Source organism: Colobus angolensis, unplaced genomic scaffold (genome assembly GCF_000951035.1).
Source record: "Colobus angolensis palliatus isolate OR3802 unplaced genomic scaffold, Cang.pa_1.0 Scaffold92, whole genome shotgun sequence".
NCBI lineage: Eukaryota > Metazoa > Chordata > Mammalia > Primates > Cercopithecidae > Colobus > Colobus angolensis.
The window spans coordinates 1,366,293-1,389,202 of record NW_012123154.1 but is presented as its reverse complement, the minus strand read 5'-3'; the positions used below and the strand labels follow the sequence as shown (position 1 = coordinate 1,389,202).

Here is a 22,910-nt window from a genome sequence, read left to right as displayed (position 1 = left end):
TATTATTGATGTATTTGTTCATCCAGGCTTAGGGCATTTTCCCCAATTGTTTCTATCTCCCCTTTCATAGATATCCCAATCTCTGCTCACTCCATGGCACCACTCAAAGCTATCATTTTGATTAGGTACTTTTCTTGGCTTCTGTGTTAAATTTGAAAGTTCTAGGGACATTAGTCAGGAAGCCCCCTGGGACCCTGGCTAATGTGCATGTTTCTACAATGACTGGATCTCTCTATTAAGCTGAGGCACTTGCTTATGAGTAATGAAAAGGCTTGAGTTTTATCCCTTGTCAGGGCATCTTCCTATATGACTCTGGTATGGGGGCATGGGCTCCAGACTAGAGATTCAGTTACTGGATGATATGGTGGCATAAAGAATTCTTAGCCTTACTCCGTCATTGGGAATAGAGGGATGCTAATGATCAGAGACACCAAGAGGCTGTCTGAAGCTAAACAGCCATTACAGAAGGTAGAATTGAGACCAGAAGCCACTAGCCACTGGCTTGACTTTCTCGTGGCCATCACGGAGCCTCTGTGGCCTCAGAAGTCTGCCCAACAGACTCTTCTGAGTCTGTTTCCTTTTCTGTCAAATGGGGAGAAGCTCATGACTTAGTACCTCACTGGCATTTGAGAATAGAGTGGGACTGCACACAGGAAATGCTTGGAGAAGGGAACAGTGTAGCTCTGCCCTGATCTCTGAGGCTCAGTTTTCCTCATCTGTAAAATAGGAATAACCATTCCCATCTACAACAATTATTTTATTGAACACACTCACAACACAAAACTTACAGATGAGGAAACTGAGACATGACAGATAAGTAACTTGCCTAAGATCACGCACTACATAGTAGAGCAGGGTTTTGAACTAGAGCAAAACCTATCATTGTAGTGTATTTTTACTAGTGAGTCCAAAAACTTTATAGGGTGGCTGGGAGGATTAAATGAGTTTAAAGTTTAAATGAGTTTAAAGTTTACAGATTAAATGTGTTTATAGGACAATGCTTGCCTCATGGTATGCATTTAATAAGTGGTGGAAACTACTATTATTTGATTTATTATTTATTTATTTTATTAATGAATTATCTCAGGGATCAGAAGGCATGCCCTTGGGGTCTTCTCTGTCCAGTTTCTAATGGTTGTGAGCTTCAGCAAGTCTTTTAATCTCTGGCTCCAACACCCTCACCTGTCAAGTGAGGTGGCCAGATTCAAAGATTATCTGTCTTTACCTTCCCAAGATCTGAAGATAGGGATTCTTCCAGCTGGATGGCAAAGTCTCAATGTAAAGTGCCTGGCAGGCTCTAAAGAAGATCAATGGCATAGAGCATGGGGATGATACCTATGAGAGGGGGCAAGGCCCTTGGGGGAATGGTGCTGTGCATAGTTCAGGGTCAATAATATTTTGGGCATGAAACAGAGAGTTCTTGAGAAGTCTGAGGGCTAATTGAAGAAAAATAAGTCTTCCAATGAGGTCACAGTGATAGGCTGAGGAAGGCAAGGCTGAATAGACAGTCTTTTCTTCCACTAGCAAAGCATACATTCTTGAAAACTGGACACTCTTTGTCTTCACATCTAATGCCTCTTGGAAGTTTCAGAACATTTGGCTTCCCTCACCCCATTTAGTGCTCCCCACCCTCATTGAGGAACAGAGGAGGAGGAGCACAGTTTCTCACCACATAGCCAGAGAAGATGCCTATAGGCTTGATGGGTTTGACCCTGACGCCAATGTCTCCTTCTGTGCCAGGGGGCAGGACGTTGCCCTTATCATCTATGACCTGGAGAAAGAAGCAGGTTGGAAGAATGATGCACAGAGCAGGAGATGGCTTCAATGGCAGCATGAGATTACTGAGTTGGTCAAATGAAAGACCCTCTTGCTCTAGTGGAGACTGAAAACAACAACCAGAAACCAAGGGAACCCAAGAGTCTTAAACTCAGATCTCTGATCCATCTACCTGGAATAGTTTAGGTGAATCCTTTGAATGAGACTGGCCCAGATGAGCCTGGGGAGATGCTTTTGGCTTTAGGAGCTCAGATAAAATAATAGCCTCCCCTTATCTTTGAGACCTACCTCACCTGTGGACTTAGAAATCAGGCAGATCAAAACTCACATTTACTCTGCTACCTTACTAGCTGACTTTGAACTACTTAAACTCTGTGCTTCAGTGCTTTCACCCATACAACAGATACTGACAGCTTATTGCACAGGATTTTTATAGGAATGAATTAAGATACTAAGAAAGGGGCTTAGCAAATGGTTATCATAGTGAATATCATGGCAAGTAACTGGATATGACACTGAATAGAATCTAAGTTACACTTTAGATATACAAAACTATACACATAACACAGATACACAAACACAAATTCTAGTTCTCAAAAAACAATAAAACTTTAGCTACAACACATTCATTGTAGTGTATTTTTACTAGTGAAAACTGGGACATCATGCCTTGGTCCAATAAAAGGCATAAACAGCGGTGGATACCCACCATTTACTACTATATCATCGTTAAAAATCATGCTGTAGATTGGCATTAATTGAACTGAAAAGATCATTACCTAAATTGTTAAATGATAAAAGCAAGTTACAAAATGTTATGTCAAGATTCACCCCTAGTTTTGTTTTTAAAGCATATATACTTGCGTACTGTCTAGCTAATTTGCTAGATATTCAAAGTGGGTCCTTCTGGATGGTAACAACATAAATCATTTCCCCTTTTCCTCCTTCCTTCCCTCACTCTCTCCTTCCCCCTAACCTCCCTCCCTCCCTCCCTTTCTCCTTATATTATCTTAATATCAGTAGTTTCTATTATTTTGACTCAGTAAACAATGGAATATGTAAATTACTGAAAATCAGTGTTTCCCCTAACTTCCTCCCTCCTTAGTGTCCCGAGCAAACCTGTACATCATAATGGCGAGCAGCTATTCCCATGTATCCTGGTTTGATTTTCATCGTCTTGGAAACTACGCAAGTTAATCCCTGTGGAAAGAAGCAGACAGATCAGCAAACCTCAGGAGGAGGTACAAGGTCATACAAAAAGAAAAAGTTTCTGTAGAGCAGGTCCTGAACTTGGCCTACACTTGGGGGCTCGTCCCGCTCCTCATTCCCTGGCTGTCTCCCCATTACTGGAACCACAATCCTAGGGGCTTTGCCAAATTGTTTGTTCAGTAAGAAATCCAACTACCACTCCCCAGGAAGAGGACCTAACAGTCACATTATAATCTCTTTTAGGGGGAGCCACATTTTTATATGACACTATGGATACCCAAAGTCCTTTCAAACTATATGGAATCACCAATATGCAATTTGTAAGGCCTGAAATATACTGACTTTTGTTTTTATTTTGAATTTTCATGGGTACATATGTGTATGTATTTATGGGATATATGAGATGCTTTGATACAGGCATGCAATTTAAAATAATCACATCATGAAGAATGAGGTATTCATTTCCTCAAGCAGTAAAATATACTTTTAAATTATCTCCCATGGCAGCACCAGTTCTGTTTGAACCCTGAAATGAACGTTCCCAACAGAATAAGAGATGAGTGGTGGATGCCTCACTGACAGAGACACAGATTGTCATTTTCTCAGATCTAGCCTGGACACCAGATATCACAGTGATCCATCTTTTCCCACCACCAACTGTGCTGAAAAGGGCAAGTTGATCGACCCACCTCAGAAGAGAGGCTGCTGAGTGATTAAGATCATGGGAGTCTGAGTGTCCTTGTAAGCATATCCTAAACATGTCCTCCTCTGAATGGTTGGAGGCCCCAGCCAGGGTATGCTTGCCACAACTCCATTGTCCTTATTCATATTTGCAGAACTCTTCCTGGCTCTTTCATACCACAGAGCTGCCATCAACCCTCTGCAGAAGTTCTTCCAAGGGTACTCATTAGCCAAAGAAGGATGCAGGGTAAGAGAGTGGAGAGGAAAAGGCAAGAAGTGCTGAGAGTTACAAGTAAGAGGCACTGGAAAAAGGAGAGAAAGAGTTGAGGGAAAGTAGTCCCCATGTAGTTTGGATAAGTAAAACAGTATAGAGTAGCATAAATTCATATTGTGCACATGAGACCGCAAGAGTTCCAAGAAGATATCTCAGGAAGTACAGTAAAGCCATGGTGGGTTCTTCTTCCCATTCCTCACTTCAGTCTAAGCAGCTTTGTACAGTGCTTGACATGTTTGATAAACTTTGGTCTCTGCTAAAATGTTTCCTTATCACAGAGGACCTTTCTGACTACCATATCTGATTTACCAACTTCTCACCCCATCTCATCTACTTTACTTTTTCCATCGCATTTCTCACCACCTGCCGTGCTAGATAGTTCTTACTTTATTGTCTCTCTCCCCAAATCTCACTGGAATGTAATCTCCCAGAAAACAGGAGCTTTGCCTGTTTTGTTCTGTGCTGAATTTTCAATCCCCAGTACCTGTCCCTTCCTGGAGGCTCAATAAATATTTCTCAAATAAATGAATGATAAACAGTGGCTAACATTTTTCATTGTCAAAGAGACTTTTGAAGCCCAAAAAGTGCATCCAGCCCATGGTTCCCCTGGGAGCAGATACCGTTTCTGTCTGGCCATAGAATTCTCGGATGTCCAGTCCAGTCTGGGCCCTCCAGTTCTCCAGAGTTTCTGGAAGAAGGGACTCCCCTCCAGTGAGGCAGTTCTGTAGATGGGGGAACTTGTAACTGAAGAAGAGAAATAACAGTTTCCCCTCAGCCTCCCTGGAACCAAAGTCCACCCAGGCCTAAACCTGGTTTCTGGGTGCTTTGATGATGCAAATGGCTTCATGGGGTTATCTGTGTGCAAGAGATTCAGATAGATAGGCATGCATGTATGTGAGGGAGTCAGGGGGATGGGGCCAGACTCTCTTACCAATCCTCAAAGCCCCATCACCTGGAAAGATCCTGCTGTAGCAACATCCGATAAACAAGGGGGGCACCAATCATGTTCTTGATTGGGTAGCTGGAGAGCGTCTGGAAGAAGAGAACCAGGTGAGACATTGGTCACCAGGTCAGATGCCAACTTATGGCTATGCACAGTGGTTACAGTTGTGAGCTATGGAGTTGTAGAGGTCTGGATTAAAATGCTAGCTTGTTTACTATGTCTATTTCAGGTCAAATGAGCCCCACAATTCTTATGCACCCTGAAAACACAAATAAGAGGGAAATGAATACATGTTATGGTAGTGAAAAAGTCTAAGACTATTTTGAAACCTTTTTGTCAAATCCTGGATGTCTGTTCCTGCCAGTTTAAGACTTGTCCTCATTAACACAACCCTAGGAGTATATCACCCCCTAGCAACTAAGGGAAGATCAGCTGTCTGAGCACAGCAGCTGTCTTGGTTAAGTCCCTTAACCTTCTGTAGCCAACTTTATAATAGTTTGTTTCCAACCTTATTTTCTCAAAAATATTTTTGGGATATATTTTAGCTATAAAAGGTCTTTGAAAAGCTAAAGACGTTAGACATTTATATCTATAGACATTTCAAAACAAGTGCTACAAAAAGACCTAGTACTGAATACTTGCCTTGTCCTGTGTTATCTCATTTAATTTTCACAATAACCTCATACAGTGTGTACTATCATCCTCATGATTCAGAGGGGAAACCCATGATGTACAAGGTTAAGTAGCTGCTCCAAGGTCACCTAGTCAGCAAGTAGTGGGATCATTATTTGCAGCATGTATTTCTGTCATATAATACCATCTCCACCCCATGCTTTTCTTTATGCAGAATGTAATAGAGTATTGTCTTAGTCTGTTTTCTGTTGCTATAACTGAGTACCCAAGACTGAGTAATTTATGAAGAAAAGAAATTTATTTCTTGCAATTCTAGGGGCTGGAGAGTCCAAGGTCAAGAAGCTGCATCTGGTGAGAGCCTTCTTACTGATGGGGACTCAGGGCATCACATGGCAAAGGGGTTCATGAGACAGAGCAAAACTGGCTTTTTATATAACAGACCTACTCTTCAAAACTAACCCACTAACATGATAACCCATTAATCCATTAATCCCTCATGAGACCCAATCATCTCTTAAAGGCCCCACCTCTTAATACTGTGCCACTGGGGATTGAGTTTGTTGATGAAAGGAGCCAAACTCTGTAAAATATTTGAAGAGATTTATTCTGAGCCAAACATGAGTGACCATGGCTGTGACACAGCCCTCAGGAGGTCCTGAGAACACGTGCCCAAGGTGGTCAGGGTGCACCTTGGTTTTATACATTTTAGGGAGACATGAGACTTCAATCAAGCACATTTAAAAAATACATTGGTTTGGCCCAGAAGGGTGGGACAACTTGAAGCGGGGTCTTCCAGCTTATAGGTAGATTTAAATTTTTTCTGATTGACAATTGGTTGAGTTTATCTCAAGACCTGGGATCAATAGAAAGGAATGCCTTGGTTAAAGTAAAGAATTACGGAGACCCAAGTTCTTATTTGCAGAGGAAGCTTTTAGGTACTGGCACTAGGCGTTAGAGAGAATAGGTTGTAAAATGGGTTGTTTTTTTTTTTTTTAATCAGACTTAAAGTCTGTATTGATGTTAATACCAGAGAGGTATAATGAGGCATGTCCCACTCTCACTCCCTGTCATGGCCTGAAACAGTCTCTCAGGTTAAATTTTTAAAAGAACCCTGGCTGAGGAGGAAGGTCATTCAGATGGTTGGGGGTGGTGGGACCTTAGGATTTTATTTTTGGTTTATAAGTTTCATCATGAGTTTTGAAGGGCACAAATATTCAAACCATGGCAATGGTTTAAGCAAAATGTCTAGAAAAAATGACAAATGTGAATATCATGCAATCATTTCCTTCAGATGCTCTTGGTAAACAGATATAAGCTATGAAAATGATGCCATATTCCTTATTGCTTTGCCTTACTAGAAGCTCAACTTGCAACTACATACTCATTTGCTATATTTCTCCTTAATTTCCTTAGTCTTTCCCCCCCTACACCTCCAACTTATATTTTCCTAATGGACTTTATAATTTTGCTTCTGTTTTCATTTTTTTTTTTTTGATGATGAAACTCAATAAGAGCCAGTTCAAACCCTTTTGGGAAGGACACAGAGTAAGAATTTGTTTAAAACAGGGAATGACAGTATCATTTGAAGATAATTTCCTAAGAAAATTCAGACCACACCTGACTTTTTGACTTTTGAAGATGTCATCTATGCCTTAGCCTGAATCTTTGTTGCAGCCAAATAGATGTCTGGATGGGCCATCAGAGATCTGGGGGCATGGCAGGGAAATAACCCAATCCCTCTATCATAGAGTCCAACATAGGGTGTATGTTTGTAAGCAAAGTGAGGTCATTTTTAGTGCTTTGTTGCTACAGGATAATGCATAGCTGCAGTTTGTGGGTCTTACCTAATGGCTGTACCATCAAGTTCTATAGGAAAAAATTCCATTTATTCTTCTGAGTTGCTTCTAGAAAATCACCTTAAATTGGAAATAACCCAATGTTCATTAACAACAGGATGGGGGAAATTTTTGATAGATTCACAGAATGGAATACTACGCAGCCAGTTAAAGAACAAACATCTGATACACGCAACACGTGGACTAATCTCACAGAGAATATTTTGAGTAAAAGAAGCCAAATGCAAAAGATTATATATAAAGTGTTTCCATTTACATGAAATGCAAGAAGAGATAAAATTAATCTATAGTGATAGCGATCAAACGAATGATTAAGTTATGGGATGTAGACACTGTCAGAGAAAGAGTATGAACATCTGCAGTGGTGGGAATGTTTCATGTCTTGATCTAGTGGTGTTTACATGGGGGTCTGACATGAATTGGATGCTGTGGCCCCACCTAAATCCCTATATTAAAGTTCTAACCCTCAACTTGATGGTATTTGGAGGCGGGGCTTTTAGGGGTAATTATACAAGGTAATGAAACAGGTGCCCCAATGATAGCATGAATGTATTTATTTTTAAAAAGGAAGAGATGCCAGCACTGTCTTTCTCAACCATGTGAGAATAGAGCAATAAGGCAGCCATAACAAGCCAGAAAGAGGGCCTCCCCAGGAATCCAATTATGCTGGCACCCTGATCTCAGACTTACAGCCTCCAGAGCTATAATAAGTAAATGTCTGTTATTTAAGCCACCTAAATTATGGTATTTTATTATAGTAGCCCAAGCTGACTGAGACAGTATCTTAACATAGGTAAATTATTTTCAAACTGTACACTTAGGATGGTGGCACTCTATGTACTTTACCTTCAGTTTGTATTTTATGCTGCAAATAATAAAGGAAATGAAATGTGCACGTGCACACACACACACACACGAAGGAGATGACATCCTCTCCAATACTCCAGCTTTCCCTTTTACATGTGGTTCATCAGCATCTATCTGATAGGTGACACCAGCAGATGAGCCCATTGCAGTTGTTAAGTGAACAAATGACCTACAATGTCTTTCTCCTGAACATACTGCTTTCATCTATATATGTGTCTGTCTCCTTCCCCAGAACATGAGCTCCATGAGGTCAGTGATCATTTCCATCTTGCTTACTGAACACTGTTCACCGCATGGCAGGGGTTTAGCAAAAATCAAATAAGTTGAAACAAACTACAATAAATTGAAGTGTGCAAACCTCGGGCTCACTCTGAATAACTGGTGCAAACAGGATCCTCTCTTACCTTTAGAATAATCAGTGGGTCAAACGTTGGCAAGAGATGAACAAATGTGCATGCTCCTAATGCCCAAGTTTCCAAAAGTGAGGTTATAATGTTCAGTATCCAACCTGTGTCTGATATGGTCCACATTACATCAGAGCCTTGCAGGCCTGTCCAACTGAAAACACAGACAAAACACATGTACATATAGGTGGGTGCATGCTGACCTTAGGACGTGTGGGACACTAAGGTGTAGGGGAGGAAAGAGAGGTGTATGCGCAGAGGTGTGTGTGTATCTGCCTGCAGGTTTATAGGCATATGTCTAAGTATAAGTAGGAAGGGGGAAGAAAAGTTGTTCTATCTACACATCCTGCATCAACAGAAGATGAATGTTCAGAAGGTGGGACCCCAGTTGACATGACTTAATATATAATTGGGTCTCATTCTCATTTTACCTCCAAAACTTAGTACAGTTTGTGGCATGCATGTGGTAACCACCCAGGAAAATTTTACTAACACAAGGCATCTGCATGACAAATATTCTGACAGATGCCTTGTCAAGTTCAAGTTTGGCTGAATAGAACTTTGTTTTTCTTTTCTTCAAGTACTGCAAATTGCCCGTACAGCTGATGGTCTTGCACTAAGTAAACTTGTCAGTTTTCTCTCTTCACGGAAGAATAAAAGATTTAGACCTTTCTTAAAGCAAGAATGATTTAGGCTAGACATGAACAACTTCCTTGTGACTGGGAACTGCCATAGTGTATCTTCTTTCCTGAAGATGATTAATGCTTTCAGCTCTGTAGGGAAATTAGGTCATAGTATAAGACTTCTCTAAGTCTCACTTTATATCTGTGAAAAATGAGATCACTACCAAATTTTTTGGGGGAAGGGGAATTTCATATTTTAGTTACATTTAAGTAATTTATCCCCTATCTTTTAGAAACTGCAGCTCTTCTATTGTATAATTTTTATTAACTTATTTAATTTGCTGTCACTATGGTCTTCATAGATGGAACATTTATACTTCCCATTTATTTGCATTATTATATTTTCCCATTCTAATAATAAAATTAACATGGAAGGGGGGATCTACTAAAAAATTCTGATGATTTATAGATAGCATTGTGTGAAGACCTTGGCACAGTGTTTCCTGATTCCACAAATGGGATTAATGTAGCAGTGGAAAAAAAAAAAGCCCAACTATGAGGTCTGTGACCCAGAAATCCTGAGATCTTTGTTCACAAATTTATCCAATTATATCTTCCACTTCAGTGAATTTGCAAAGTAATTTGCCGCTGACAAAAACTGCCCTCTTGGAACGTGGACAGTATCAAAGCAAATTGCCAGCACCCCAAACGACAACACAGAGATCAATCTGGGGAAATGCACGTGAGCCTTTTGCTAATTATTCACCCTGCTAGGCACATGGCTCAACACCTGGAAGAAGTTTTGAGACCCTGTGTTATCTAAAAGATGTGTCCCATTGGAGATCACTGGATACCCAGCATGTGAAGCCATGTCCTCTTTAGCTTTCCTTCTGAATTTTCTTTCTCAGAACCACAAGGTGGTAGCCCAGCCCAGGAGCACTGAATTTGAACTCAGAAAAGTCTTCATGCCTCGTCATACAATTCTCTGTAGAGAGAAAGAGCTCAGCTTACCCAGCATCTATCTTGGCCTTGAGGCCCAGGCTTGAGTGGGAATGTTCTGCCATCTTGGGAAGACCACTGGTCCCACTAGTGAAGTAGATGGCAACTGTTTCATGGCTTCCGGTCTCCACGCATCGATGAGTGGTGGATGCCTCGCTGACAGAAACAGAGATTGTCATTTTCTCAGATCTAGCCTGGATACCAGATATCACAGTGACCCATCTTTTCCCACCACCCACTGTGCTGAAAAAGGCAAGTTGATCGAACCACCTCAGAAGGGAGGCTGTTGAGTAATTAATATCATGGGAGTCTGAGTCAATCAGATTTGGGTTTGAAAACCACTCAAGTTTGGCACTTTGTTATCAATGCAACCCTAAACTAGTTATTTAACTTCCCTGTGTCTCACTTTATATCTGCAAAAAGTGAGATCAAGTCTAATAGAGTTACTGAGAAAGTTAACTCTACCACCAAAGAAATGAGCAACTTGCTTAGCAAGAACTCAATAAATGCTAATCTAATTGTTGTGAAGAGCCCTGGCATGACACCAAGTGGACAGGAGGTGTGGAATTAACATGAGTTTTCCAAATACTTTCTTGGCACTCTCTTCTATTCCCTGGAAGCACCTACACATCTCTTGGGTATCTCCAGTGTCCTGATTTTGAGCCTTTGAAAGCAGGCATTGGCCAGGCATGGTGGCTCACGCCTGTAATCCTAGCACTTTGGGAGGCCGAGACAGGTGGATCACGAGGTCAGGAGATCGAGACCATCCTGGCTAACATGGTGAAACCCCATCTCTACTAAAAATACAAAAAATTAGCCAGGCATGGTGGTGGGCGCCTGCAGTCCCAGCTACTCAGGAGACTGAGGCAGGAGAATGGCATGAACCCAGGAGGCGTAGCTTGCAGTGAACTGAGATTGTGCTACTGCACTCTAGCCTGGGCAACAGAGTGAGAGTCTATCTTAAAAAAAAAAAAAAAAAAAAAAAAAAAAAAAAAAAAGCAGGCATCATGTTATTTATTTCTATGACATCTACCTTAAAGACTATGGCATTAGAAAGGAAAAGCTGAAGTTATCCCTTCAAGTTTCCAATCATATGTGCCCCTAATAGAGGGATTTCAGACATGTGACAGAGAAAATCATTAATCCAGCCAATCATGCTATCAGCTTTTGGAAGGACACATGGAGAGACCTCTGCCCTTCATCAACCTCTCTTAGAGATACAGAAGGTGGGAAAAAGAGTCTAGAAACTCGGTGTATCAGCTATCTCTTGGGTTTTCCCTCATGACCTTGGCCTCGCCCCTGATTTGAGTCATAGTTCCAGTGACTAGTTCTGGGTGGGTTTCAACCCACTTGGTGTTAACACCATGTTGTTTCCAGTGTGCACCACAAGTGATTCACTTTGTGCCCCATAGTTTCTCTGTTTTACCATGGCATGGAACTCTGAGCCACTCTTCATGCATGAGTGTGCAGCCCAGCGTGTGGAGGCAATAACACCCCCAGGACAACCCTCAACCTGTGGGCGTCAGATGCTGATGGGTCAATGCTTTTCAGTCCTTTAGAGGACAATCCTGGGAGGCATTATATGTGCTGCTCAGAAGGTCCAGGCAGATCAAGCCCCATTTAGTCCTTGCAACGACTTGAAAAAAAAAAAAAACCCTTGCATTAGCTTTTATTTCTTCCCAGCTTCACTCTTCCTAGTCCCAAGCTCTGCTTCCTGCACCTCCTCAATAAAGCACCTGCACCTAAGTGCTTGGTTCTGTTTCCAGTTTTAGTTAAAACCCAGGCTGAGACATGTAGATACTCACTTTAATAGTTTCTTAAAGTTCAGCCACCCATCCCAGCTTTTCTCAGACACCAGTAACTTAATTCTCAGAGAAGGGCATTTAGATGCCACTGTGTCCACTTCTTGGATGACTTCATCCCCAGCAACGATAGCCTTGGCCTTAGACGTCTGCAACCTATACAGTATGTCGGTGGATTTCATCTGGATGGTTCCAGGCATAAAGACAAGACCTAAAGAAGCCAACAGTTTAGAGAATTGGAAAGGATGATTTTCTTTGTCCGTAGAGAAGCCTGATATAAATATCAAGCAGGGAGAAAGTGTGGAAGGAGAGGATGGGGAAGTAATGACCAATGGAGAGTGTCAACGAAAAAGAGGACTAAGGAATAGGGAGTGAATTTAACCTAAGATTCCCTGGGTTGTCAGAGTCTTAAGGGTCCTACTGAGACAAAGAAAAGAAATTGAATTGCTAATGGCACACTGTTGACAGTCTAAGACACATACAATTCTCCTCACTCATTCTCACCCCTCAAAATATTTTCTACAGGAGTTTGCTGTATTCAAAACTCTTATATGGTAACTAAAGAATCATGAAGAAAGGCACTTGGAATTGTCCATGATCTTGAAACACCAATAGCTCTAGGTCCTGGCTATTTCTTTCAACCCTGGGACACTAAACGCATTTTTCTTAGATGCGAGTGCCTTCAGTTTTACATACACATGTACACACAAAGTATAGTTGTATATATTTATTGGGTACAAAGGGGTATTATAATTTTTGAAGACAATGTGAGATGATTAAATTAAGCAAATTAACATATCCATCACCTCAAGTATTTAACATTTTTTTGTGATGAGAACATTAGAAATTTTTGCTCTTAATGATACTGAAATTTACAGTACTCAATTATTAGCTATATTTAGCATGCTGTACAATTTATCTTTAAAAATTAGACTTATTCCTTGCACATAACTGAGGTTTTATACCCCATGATTATCACCTTCCTAAATTCTTGTTATTCGTTACTATCTTAATGAGACTCCTTTGATTTTTAAAATCTTCTGTAGAATAACTAGACTTAGGGTCAGGCATGGTGGTTCATGCCTGTAATCCTAGCACTTTGGGAGGCCAAGGAAGGTGAATTATTAGAGGTCAAGAGTTCAAGACCAGCCTGGCCAATGAGGCGAAACCCCAGCTTTACTAAAAATACAAAAATTATCTGGGCTTGGTGGCACATGCCTGTAATCCCAGCTACTCTGGAGGCTGAGGCAGGAGGATTGCTTGAACCTGGGAGGCAAAGGTTGCAGTGAGCCAAAATCGTACCACTGCACTCCAGGCTGGACTACAGAGGGCGACTCCATTAAAATAAATAAATAAATAAATAAAGAAAAGAAAGAAAGAAAAAGAAAGAAAGGAAGAAAGAAAAGAAAAGAAAAGAAAGAAAAGAAAAACTACACAGGTTTCATTTTTTATGAAGCTTAAACCACATGCCCCTCCTGTTAAATAGCTTTTAATCTTAGCTCACTTTCTTCCCACTCTCAACACTTTGGGATTCTCACTGCACACCTGTAAATATCCTCGAATGTTTCTCTACCATGGTGGTCATATTGAGTCAGACACAGAACAATAGACACAACTTTTCCTCTGGATTCTCCTTTCTGTCTGGCTATAATTTCAGTATGTCACCTTTCTTTCTGACTTGTTCTCTCTTTCTATGGGCTTCCAAGTTCCTGCAATTGGTTTGGTTGCCTCTGATAGTTTCTAATTCCTGGCTGCATTTATGTCTTTCTCTTTACCCACTCTCATGCTCAGCCCATTGTCCTCAGAATATGGGGTGGTTGGGAATTTTTAGTTGGGGTTAGGCTGTGTGCAAACAGAGGTGGAAATGGCAGTTTGTGAAGGAGGCTGCTGGAGTTTCTTGAGGTTCTTTTTTATACCACTGTACTTCTCATCCTTTTAATGTAAAAGTTGATGATTCTCAAATTTCTGTCTCTACCTCAGATTTTAGACTCTTAAATTCAACTTGTCATCACTTCTGGAGCATCACATGGACATCCTGGACTCAACATGCCCAAATTGAACTTGTCATCTTTTCCTAACACACCCATATCTCTTTCTATATCTGTGTTCTTCATTCCAGTGAAAAACAGCACCATCCACCCACTTGCTGAAATGTCTGTGACTTCTCTCTCTCTCCCTTGTGTCTTCCTTGAAAAACCCTGTTATTAGTTCCCCTCAATTGCCTGTTAAATCCACTTATCTCCATCTCTACTGCCTCGACCAAATTGAAGCCATCACCATTCGTTCACCTCTTATTGGAGATTTCCAATCCCACTATTGCCTTCTTCATCCCATTCCCTATTGAACATCCAGTATGACCATCCAGAGGATGATCATGTCACTCAATGCATCAATGGTTAAGTGTCACTCAATCCATCAATCATTTCCCATTCACCACTGGATAAATGTCTACAACTCTTACCATGGCCCACAAGGCACTGCCAATTTAGCACCTGGCCACCTTTACATGTTCATTCTATTGCCACTACTTTCTTTTTATGGCCTGGACTTTAGGCACACAGATATCCTTTTAGATTCTTTTGTAATTTTCAAGCTTCCCTCCCCTGTGACTTTGAAAATGCCTTTGCAAAAATTATGACACTGAGGGAAATCTGACATAGCTGACTTCATCTTGTTTCCAACCTCACAAGCTATCTGTCTTTGCTCATTCCTGGACATAGTTCAAGCTAACTATGGGAGGAATCCAGCTTTAACTTTAAAATAAAAATGATAATAGCTCCTTCCTGAAACTAACTACCTCCATGCTTGGAGACTGAAACTGCCTTTGGAAAAATAACAAATTGGTCACAAGGCTAGAATTATAGTTCAGGAGTCATGGAGCCAGAGGTCACAAGATTTGTAACCTCCCCAATTTCTCCTATAGATTACATCACTATGGTAAAACCTAAGACTGATGTTTGAGGTGTTCTTCAGACCTTGCATTCTGATGGACCCGCTTGCACTACCCAGACCAGTAACTGATACCAAGAAACTAACTCAACCAGTTCTGTGATCTCTAAGAAGTTGACTCAATACAAGAAGACAGCTTGAACCCATGTTTTCATCCCCAGCCAAACCTATCAGCATTTCCTATTCCCTAGCCCCCTGCATGCCAAAGCATCCTTGAAAAACTCTGGTCTCTGATTTCCTGGGGAGGGGGATTTGAGAAACATCCTCCATCCTTCAGCTTGGCTGTCTATGCAATTATTAAACTCTTCTCTACTGCAACTCCTACTGTTTTCAGTGTTTGGCTTTTCTGGGCAGAAATCATCAGATGATTACATCTTCACATATGCTGTTCCCTTTGCTTGGCACAACTCTCTCTATTTCTTGGCAAAATCCTACTCATTCTGCAGATCTCAGCTCAAATATCACCACTTCCCTGGAGACTTTATTACTCCTCATATTGGTTAATTCAAGTCTTCTTTTAGACCAGCATTGGCAAACTTTTTCTGCAAAGGGCCAAATAGTAAATATTTTAGGTTTTATGGATCAGACACTCTCTTGTTCCAACTACTCATGTTGCCACTATAGTGCAAATGCAGCCACATATAATATGGAAACAGGTGGGCATAGCTGTGTTACAATAAAACTTCATTTACTAAAACAAGCTGTAGGCAGGATTTGGCCTGCAGGTCACAGTCTGCCAAATTTGTTTTTATAGATTTTAATAGAATTCTCATGCCACTTATCATAATTCTGATTAAATACTTCTATGTGCAATTAATAGTTCAAGAGCTTTCTCCAAAGGTCTGTAAGTCCCATGAATACGTAAATTATGTCGTTGTAGTTGTTCACTCTGCATAAGTGCTTGGCACATAGTTTGCTTAAATAAGTGGAAGAAGGGAGATGTCTTTCTTCATATGAGAGAGGACAGCATGCTCCAAGGAGGGGACTTCTTTTGGGAGAGGTGGCTGCATTTCTCTGCTATCAGTTTTCTTCACAAGGAAGACAGTTCTCTGTCAAGGTACCAACCTGCTCGAATGCAGCCCAGGATCACCAGCCACCACTCAGGCACTCGGGGCAGCACCACTGCCACACGGTCCCCACGCTGCAAGCCACAGGCTCCCGAGAGGACATTGGCTGCCTGTTGGCTGATTTCATTCAATTCTCTGAAATTCCATATCAGTTCCTTCCCCTTCCCATTCACCCACCACAGGGCTGGGGTTGGGGGTCGCTTGCCAGCCTGAAGAAAGAGAAGCCCTGTTGATTAGGGGACACTGGTACACAAGCAGGTAGGATAAATTCCGAGTCTTGGGATTGCCAAGTTGGTGCTTAGTAAGCTTTTTTATCTTAGCACCTCCATACAGTCTTAAAAAGTACTGAAGGCCGGGCGCGGTGGCTCAAGCCTGTAATCCCAGCACTTTGGGAGGCCGAGACGGGTGGATCACGATGTCAGGAGATCGAGACCATCCTGGTCTACACGGTGAAACCCCGTCTCTACTAAAAAATACAAAAAACTAGCCAGGCGAGATGGCGGGCACCTGTAGTCCCAGCTACTCGGGAGGCTGAAGCAGGAGAATGGCCTAAACCCGGGAGGCGGAGCTTGCAGTGAGCTGAGATTGCACCACTGCACTCCAGCCTGGGCGACAGAGCGAACTCCGTCTCAAAAAAAAAAAAAAAAAAGTATTGAAAACCCTAAAGAGTTGTTATTTATGTGAGTTATATCTATCAATATCTACTATAGTAGATATTAAAACAGAATTTTTATAAACGCATGCTTTCAGAAATAATAGTAATAAGCCCATTATATATTAGCATGCATAATTTTTTATAATGATAAAGTATACTTTTCAAAATGAAAAAATAATGAGGAAAGTGGCATTATTTTATTTATGTATTGCATCTATTTATTCTGCAATTTCCTTTAATGTTTTAGGAGAATAACATTGGATCCTCTCATCTGCTTCTGCATTCACCCTGTTGTGAGTACCAACATGTACCTTCTGGAAAATGCTATTGTATACTCATGAAAGAATTAGAATAAAAAGGCAAATATCGCTTCAGGTTTATTTGTATATTTATCTCTATTTACTTATTGTTTTAATTTTGTGGTAAAAATACATATAACATAACATTTCCAGTTTTAACTATTTTTAAGTGTATGGTTCAGTGGCATTAAGTACATTCTCATTGTTATGCAACAATCACCACCATCCATCTCCAGAACTTTTTCATCATCCAAAATGAAAACTCTGTCCCCATCACACAATCACCCCTCATCCTCTCTCCCCTTCGGCCCTGATAAACACCATTCTACTTTCTGTCGCTATGAATCTGACTATTCTAGATACATGATATTGCTTGAATATTTGTCCTCTCCAAGTCTCATGTTGAAATGCAATCCCCAATGTCAGAGGTGGGGCTTGGTGGGAGGTGATTGGATCATGGGAGCAGGTCCCTCATGAATGGCTTAGCACCATTCCCTTGGTGATAAATGAGTTTACATAAGACCTGGTTGTTTAAAAGTGAGTGGCACCTTCTCACTCTCTGTCTTGCTCCTGATCTTGCCCTTTGTTGTGCCTGCTCTTCCTTCATCTTCCACCATGATTGTAAATTTCTTGAGGCCCTCATTAGAAGAAGATGCCAGCACCATGCTTCCTGTACACTGTGCAGAACCAATTAAACTTCTTTTCTTTATAAATTACCTAGTCTCAGGTAGTCCTTTACAACAACACAAGAACAGTCTGATACAGAAAACTGGTACCAGAAGTGGGATATTGCTATAAAGATACCTGATGATGTAGAAGTAACTCTGGAACTGGTCATGGGAAGAAATTGAAGAGTTTGGAGGGCTTAGAAGAAGAAAGAAAGATGAAGAAAAGTTTGGAACATCTTAGACACTGGTTAAATAGTTGTGACCAAGATGCTGATAAAATTATGGACAGTGAAATCCAGGCTGACCAGATTTCAGATGGAAATAAGGAACTTTTAGGGAACTGAAGCAAAGGTCCCCCTTCCTATACTTTAGCAAAGAACTTGTCTGCATTGTATTCATAGCCTAGTGATCTGCGGAAGTTTTAACTTAAGAGCAATGACTTAGGGAATCTGACAGAAGAGATTTTTAAGCAACAAAGCATTCAAGATTTGACCTGAATGTTTGATGAATAGATAAATAATTTTGAATATACATAACAATGGAATATTATTTCAGCCTTAAAAAGGAAGGAAATTCTGACTTATGTTACAACATGGATAAACCTTGAAGACATGCTAAGGGAAATAAGCCAGATACAAAAGAACAAATACTGTATGATTTCATTTATATAAGGTACTATATTAGGCTGTTCTTGCATTTCTATAAAGGAATATCTGACACTGGGTCATTTATAAAGAAAAAAGTTTAATTGGCTCACAGTTATACCGGGTGTACAGGAAGCATGGTGCTGACATCTGCTTCTGGTGAGGGCCTCGGGAAGATTACAATCATGGAACAAGGTGAACGGGGAGCAGGTGCATCACACAGCAAGATCAGGAGCAGGAGAGAGAGAGCATAGGGAAGTACCACGTTTGTTTAAACAACAGGATCTCTCATGAACTCATGCATAGCCAAGGGGATGGTGCTAAGTCATTGGTGTTGGACTTGCCCCTATAATCCATATGCCTTCCACCAGGCCCTACCTCCAACTCTGTGGATTACATTTCAACATGAGATTTGGAGAAAACAAATATCCAAACTATATCACTTTGCTCCTGCCCTTCCAATTCCCGTGTCCTTCTCACATTGAAAAATACAATAATATATTTTAAAGAGATTTTTTGTCTATTTGTTAATAAGTATTTGGGCTGTTTAACCTTCCAACTACTGTGAATAAAGCTACTGTGAACATGAGTGTACACGTATTTCTCAGAGACCCTGATTTTAAGTTTTTTTGGTGTATGCCCAGAGTTGGAATTGCTGAATGGTAATCCTATTTTTTAATTTTTTGAGAAAATGTCATATTGCTTTCCATAATAGCTGTAACATTTTACATACCCATCATGATGCACAAGGGTTCTATTTTCTCTGTTTTATTGTAAAATAGACTCTTCGCATATGCCCTAAAAGGTCTCATGGATCCCCAGGGGTTCTCAGTTTGAGAGTAATGATGCAAAATCAAAGAGAAAACATGTTGGCAATTTTATTAGATATTTCAAAATTTGGCTCCATCAGAGTTATACTACCTTGTGGTAACACATGAGAGTGCCTGTTTCTTCACAGCCTTGCCAATAGAGTTGTTAAACCTTTGTATTTTGTTCTCGCTCATTCCTGGGCATAGACCAAACTAACTATGGGAGGAATGTAGTTTATAATTTAACTTTAAAGCAACAATGACAATAGTCTCTTCCTGAAACCAACTCCCTTCTTGTTCGGGGACCTAAGCCCCTTTGTGAAATTAATGCAATTCCACGGCATAAAAATTATGGCAGATGATAGGGACCTCAATTCTGCTAAGCTATAAGCATAGTTAAGCAGTAACCGGCTGTTGTTCCCTAGCTTGCTTACTGCTTAGGAGTCATGTAACCGGAAGCCACACTTTGTAACTTCACCAATGGCTCCTGTAGATAACATCACTATTGTAAAATCTAAGACTGGCCTTTGAGATATTTTTCAGACATTTGCATTCCGGAAAATGTAGTGACACTACCTAGACCCATGACTCTATAGCAAGGAACTGACTTTACCTGTCCTGTGACTGCCTCACCCAGAAACAGACTCAGCACTTGAAGACATTTCTCACATCTCTATAATTTCATTCCCAACCAATCAGTAGCACCCATTCCTTAGCCCCCTGCCCACCAAATTGTCTTTTGATAACCCTAGTCTCTGAGCTCTCAAGGGGGCAGATTTGAGAAATATCTCCCATCCTTCCACTAAGAGGCCTTGTGATAATTAAACTATTTTTCTGAAAGAAAAAAAAACTCTTTTGTATTTGACTAACAAGATAGGTGCAAAAATGTTATTTCAGTAAAATTTTCAGTTGCTTTACTCTTTTTATGAGGGAGGGTGATAATTTTTTTATGTTTAATGGCCATTTGAGTTCACTTTTTTGTGAACTATCTGTTCATATACTTTGCCCAGTTTTATAATGAGTTGCACCCTTTTATTCTCGGTTTCTACAAGCTCATTTCATATTATTAACTTTTTTGCTGTCATATGAGTTGAATATTTTCCCCACGGTTGTCATTAGTCATTTATTTTGCTAATGGTGTTATCTGTGAATGGATAAATTTTTTGATGTTTATATAGCAAGTTTACTTTTACAGATTCAGAATGGTGAGTCATGGTAGTAAGGGCCTTCCTCAATATTTAAAGGGCATTCCTCATATTTAAAGGAAGTATAACTTTACAAAAATCCAGAAATCTAAATTTTTGTTTGAAAATTTTCAATTTTAAAATGTTAACCTTATTTTTTTTTTTAAGAGTACCCACACCTAGGGCCGTCTTCAGTCTAGAGGCAAGGCATTTGCAATCTCCACACTAAGACTGTTTCATAGTGTTGGGGACTTAGGACATCATGTCATAATCATGACTCTTTTTGAGCACCAATGTATTAAGCCCATGCTGGTAGCTCCACCCCTTCCCCTACCCCTAGCCAGAATGAATCCTTCCATCCTACAGAAAGAGTCACAGGACTTCAGGTGAAGGCAATTGATGGATCAGCAGTGAATGGATTAAAATTCTAGAAGCTCAGGGCTGGGAAGGAAAATCAGAAATTTCTTCAACTTTTTATTTCTTGGATGTCTCATATGGAAGCCCTTTTGATAATTGTTGCCTCATAACTATCTTACTTGCACACCTGTATTGACAGGGACACGTGACCTAACTTTCTGGGAAGACTCAGTCTTTGATCAGTGCTGATTTGCCTCCCACTTTTTTGAGAGACAGGATCTCACTCTGTGGAGTGTGGTGGTGTGATCACAGTTCACTGCAGCCTCCAACTCCTGGGCTCAAGCAATCTTCCCACCTCAACCTCCTGAGTAGCTAGGACTGCAGGTATGTACCACCATGCCTGGCTAATTTTGTTTTAAAATTTTGGTAGAGACAGAGTCTTCCTGTGTTGCCCAGGCTTGATTTGCTGTTATTAGATTCAAAGCCATTCTAAGACCCCAGACCACTAGTCTTCATTTCACTCTGGGAGGTCACAACAGAGCATGTGCAGTCTACATACAGTGTAAACAAACTGTGTGTTGGCTGTCGGGGAGTTACCAGGTTGCCATGCTCCTATGCCTTTCTTCCTTCCAAGCTCATGCAGTCTCTCTCCCATACCATACTGCCTTCATGGAAGATAAGTGTTTTGTTCATAGCGTATTACAGTGTCTTACATGTAATAAGTACTTAACAAATATTTACTGAATTAATGGATGAATTTTAAAAGTCAACCAAATTGTCTCACTTTGCGCCTCTTTTCCACCTCATTACCTTCTCCATGTCAGCCCAGTGATCCACCACATCACTAGCAAAGTTAAACTTGGCCGGCACTTCCTGGTGGCCCCACGGCACGGACACCAGTTGCCTAGTACTAATGTAGAGAGTGCGGCTAGACATCTGAGTACCCCACAGGGTGCAAAGTCCCTGAACTTTTCGCAGCCAATGCATGTTCAGACCTGTAAAAGAAAGAAGAGACACAGGTGAGAGCTTCTTTAACAGCAGATTGCTCTACTGATCATTAGCAGCTTCAGGAGAGTCATCCCAACCTTATAGGATTCTTTCCAGGAATTAATTTGCTGTGGTTATGAGTAAATTGGCACTCAGCATCTGTTTCAGTCTCCTTGTGGGGTGCTGTTTTCTAAAGGCACAAGATGATACAGACCCAATCCTAGATCTTACATCTTGAACACTTCTGACAGTTTTGTGAACACCCAATTCCATATAATAAATCCCCTTGTGCTAAAATATAGTAGATTGGATTGTTGTTCCCAGAAATTCACTCCCTTCCTATTCTAGGATTATAAATCCCCATTCATTTTTATGTGACTTCCCAGTGCATTCAAGAGGAAGAATATGTATCCACCTCTCGTTGACTTTGGCTTGCTCATGAAATATGCTTTGGTCAATGAGATGTGTCTGGGATTGTATGGTTCATCAGAAACTCACATTTCTCCCCTCTGCCTGAGACTTGCATAACCCAGCTCATGCTGTACTTTCAGACTGGGACTCAGAACAACAAGAAATGTGGAGTTGAGCTGAGCCTAGCATGGCCACTAGCAACACACAGACCCATAGGGGGAAAATATGTATGACCAAAAGCTACTAAGATGTATAGAGTGTTTGTTACTGTAGCAAATGCTATCTAATACAAGTAGCATTCTTTTCTTTAAATTGAATCTGGACTGATACATCCTAAATCCCAGATCCTATGTATCTAGTGTGCAGGACCTAATACAATCACTTTGGAAATTATAGCTGTCATAATTTTTGTTTCTATATAAGTTCTTTATTGGTGACTTGTGACATTTTTGTGCACCCATCACCCGAGGAGTATACACTTAACACTTACCGTATACACTTAACAGTATACATTTAACCCACTTTGTACCCTTTTATCCCTCACCTCCTTCCCATCGTTTCCCCCAAGTCACCAAAGTTCATTGTATCATTCTCATGCCTTTGCAATCTATAGCTTAGCTCCCACTTATGGGTGAGAACATATGATGTTTAGTTTTCCATTCCTGAGTTACTTCATTTTGAACAATGGTCTCCAATCCCATCCAGATTGCTGCAAATGCCATTTTAGTCATTCCTTTTTATGGCTGAGTAGTATTTCATTATATATACACACACTATATATGATACTATATATTATATATACTATGTATGCAT

General features: G+C 40.6%; 1 protein-coding gene across 1 annotated transcript in view; it reads right to left on the bottom strand.

Moving 5' to 3' along the window:
- Positions 1–22,910, bottom strand: part of LOC105504439 (acyl-coenzyme A synthetase ACSM2B, mitochondrial) — a 36,625-nt gene that overhangs the window by 7,292 nt on the left and 6,423 nt on the right. Inside the window, exons 2-10 of the mRNA XM_011931872.1 lie at positions 21,510–21,694; positions 16,082–16,292; positions 12,071–12,278; positions 10,278–10,421; positions 8,644–8,797; positions 4,893–4,972; positions 4,561–4,684; positions 2,896–2,976; positions 1,670–1,771 (exon numbers count right to left, since the gene is read on the bottom strand). Of these exons, the coding sequence (XP_011787262.1) occupies positions 1,670–1,771; positions 2,896–2,976; positions 4,561–4,684; positions 4,893–4,972; positions 8,644–8,797; positions 10,278–10,421; positions 12,071–12,278; positions 16,082–16,292; positions 21,510–21,686 (1,281 nt within the window). The 5' untranslated portion in view covers positions 21,687–21,694. The remainder of the gene's footprint in view (positions 1–1,669; positions 1,772–2,895; positions 2,977–4,560; positions 4,685–4,892; positions 4,973–8,643; positions 8,798–10,277; positions 10,422–12,070; positions 12,279–16,081; positions 16,293–21,509; positions 21,695–22,910) is intronic.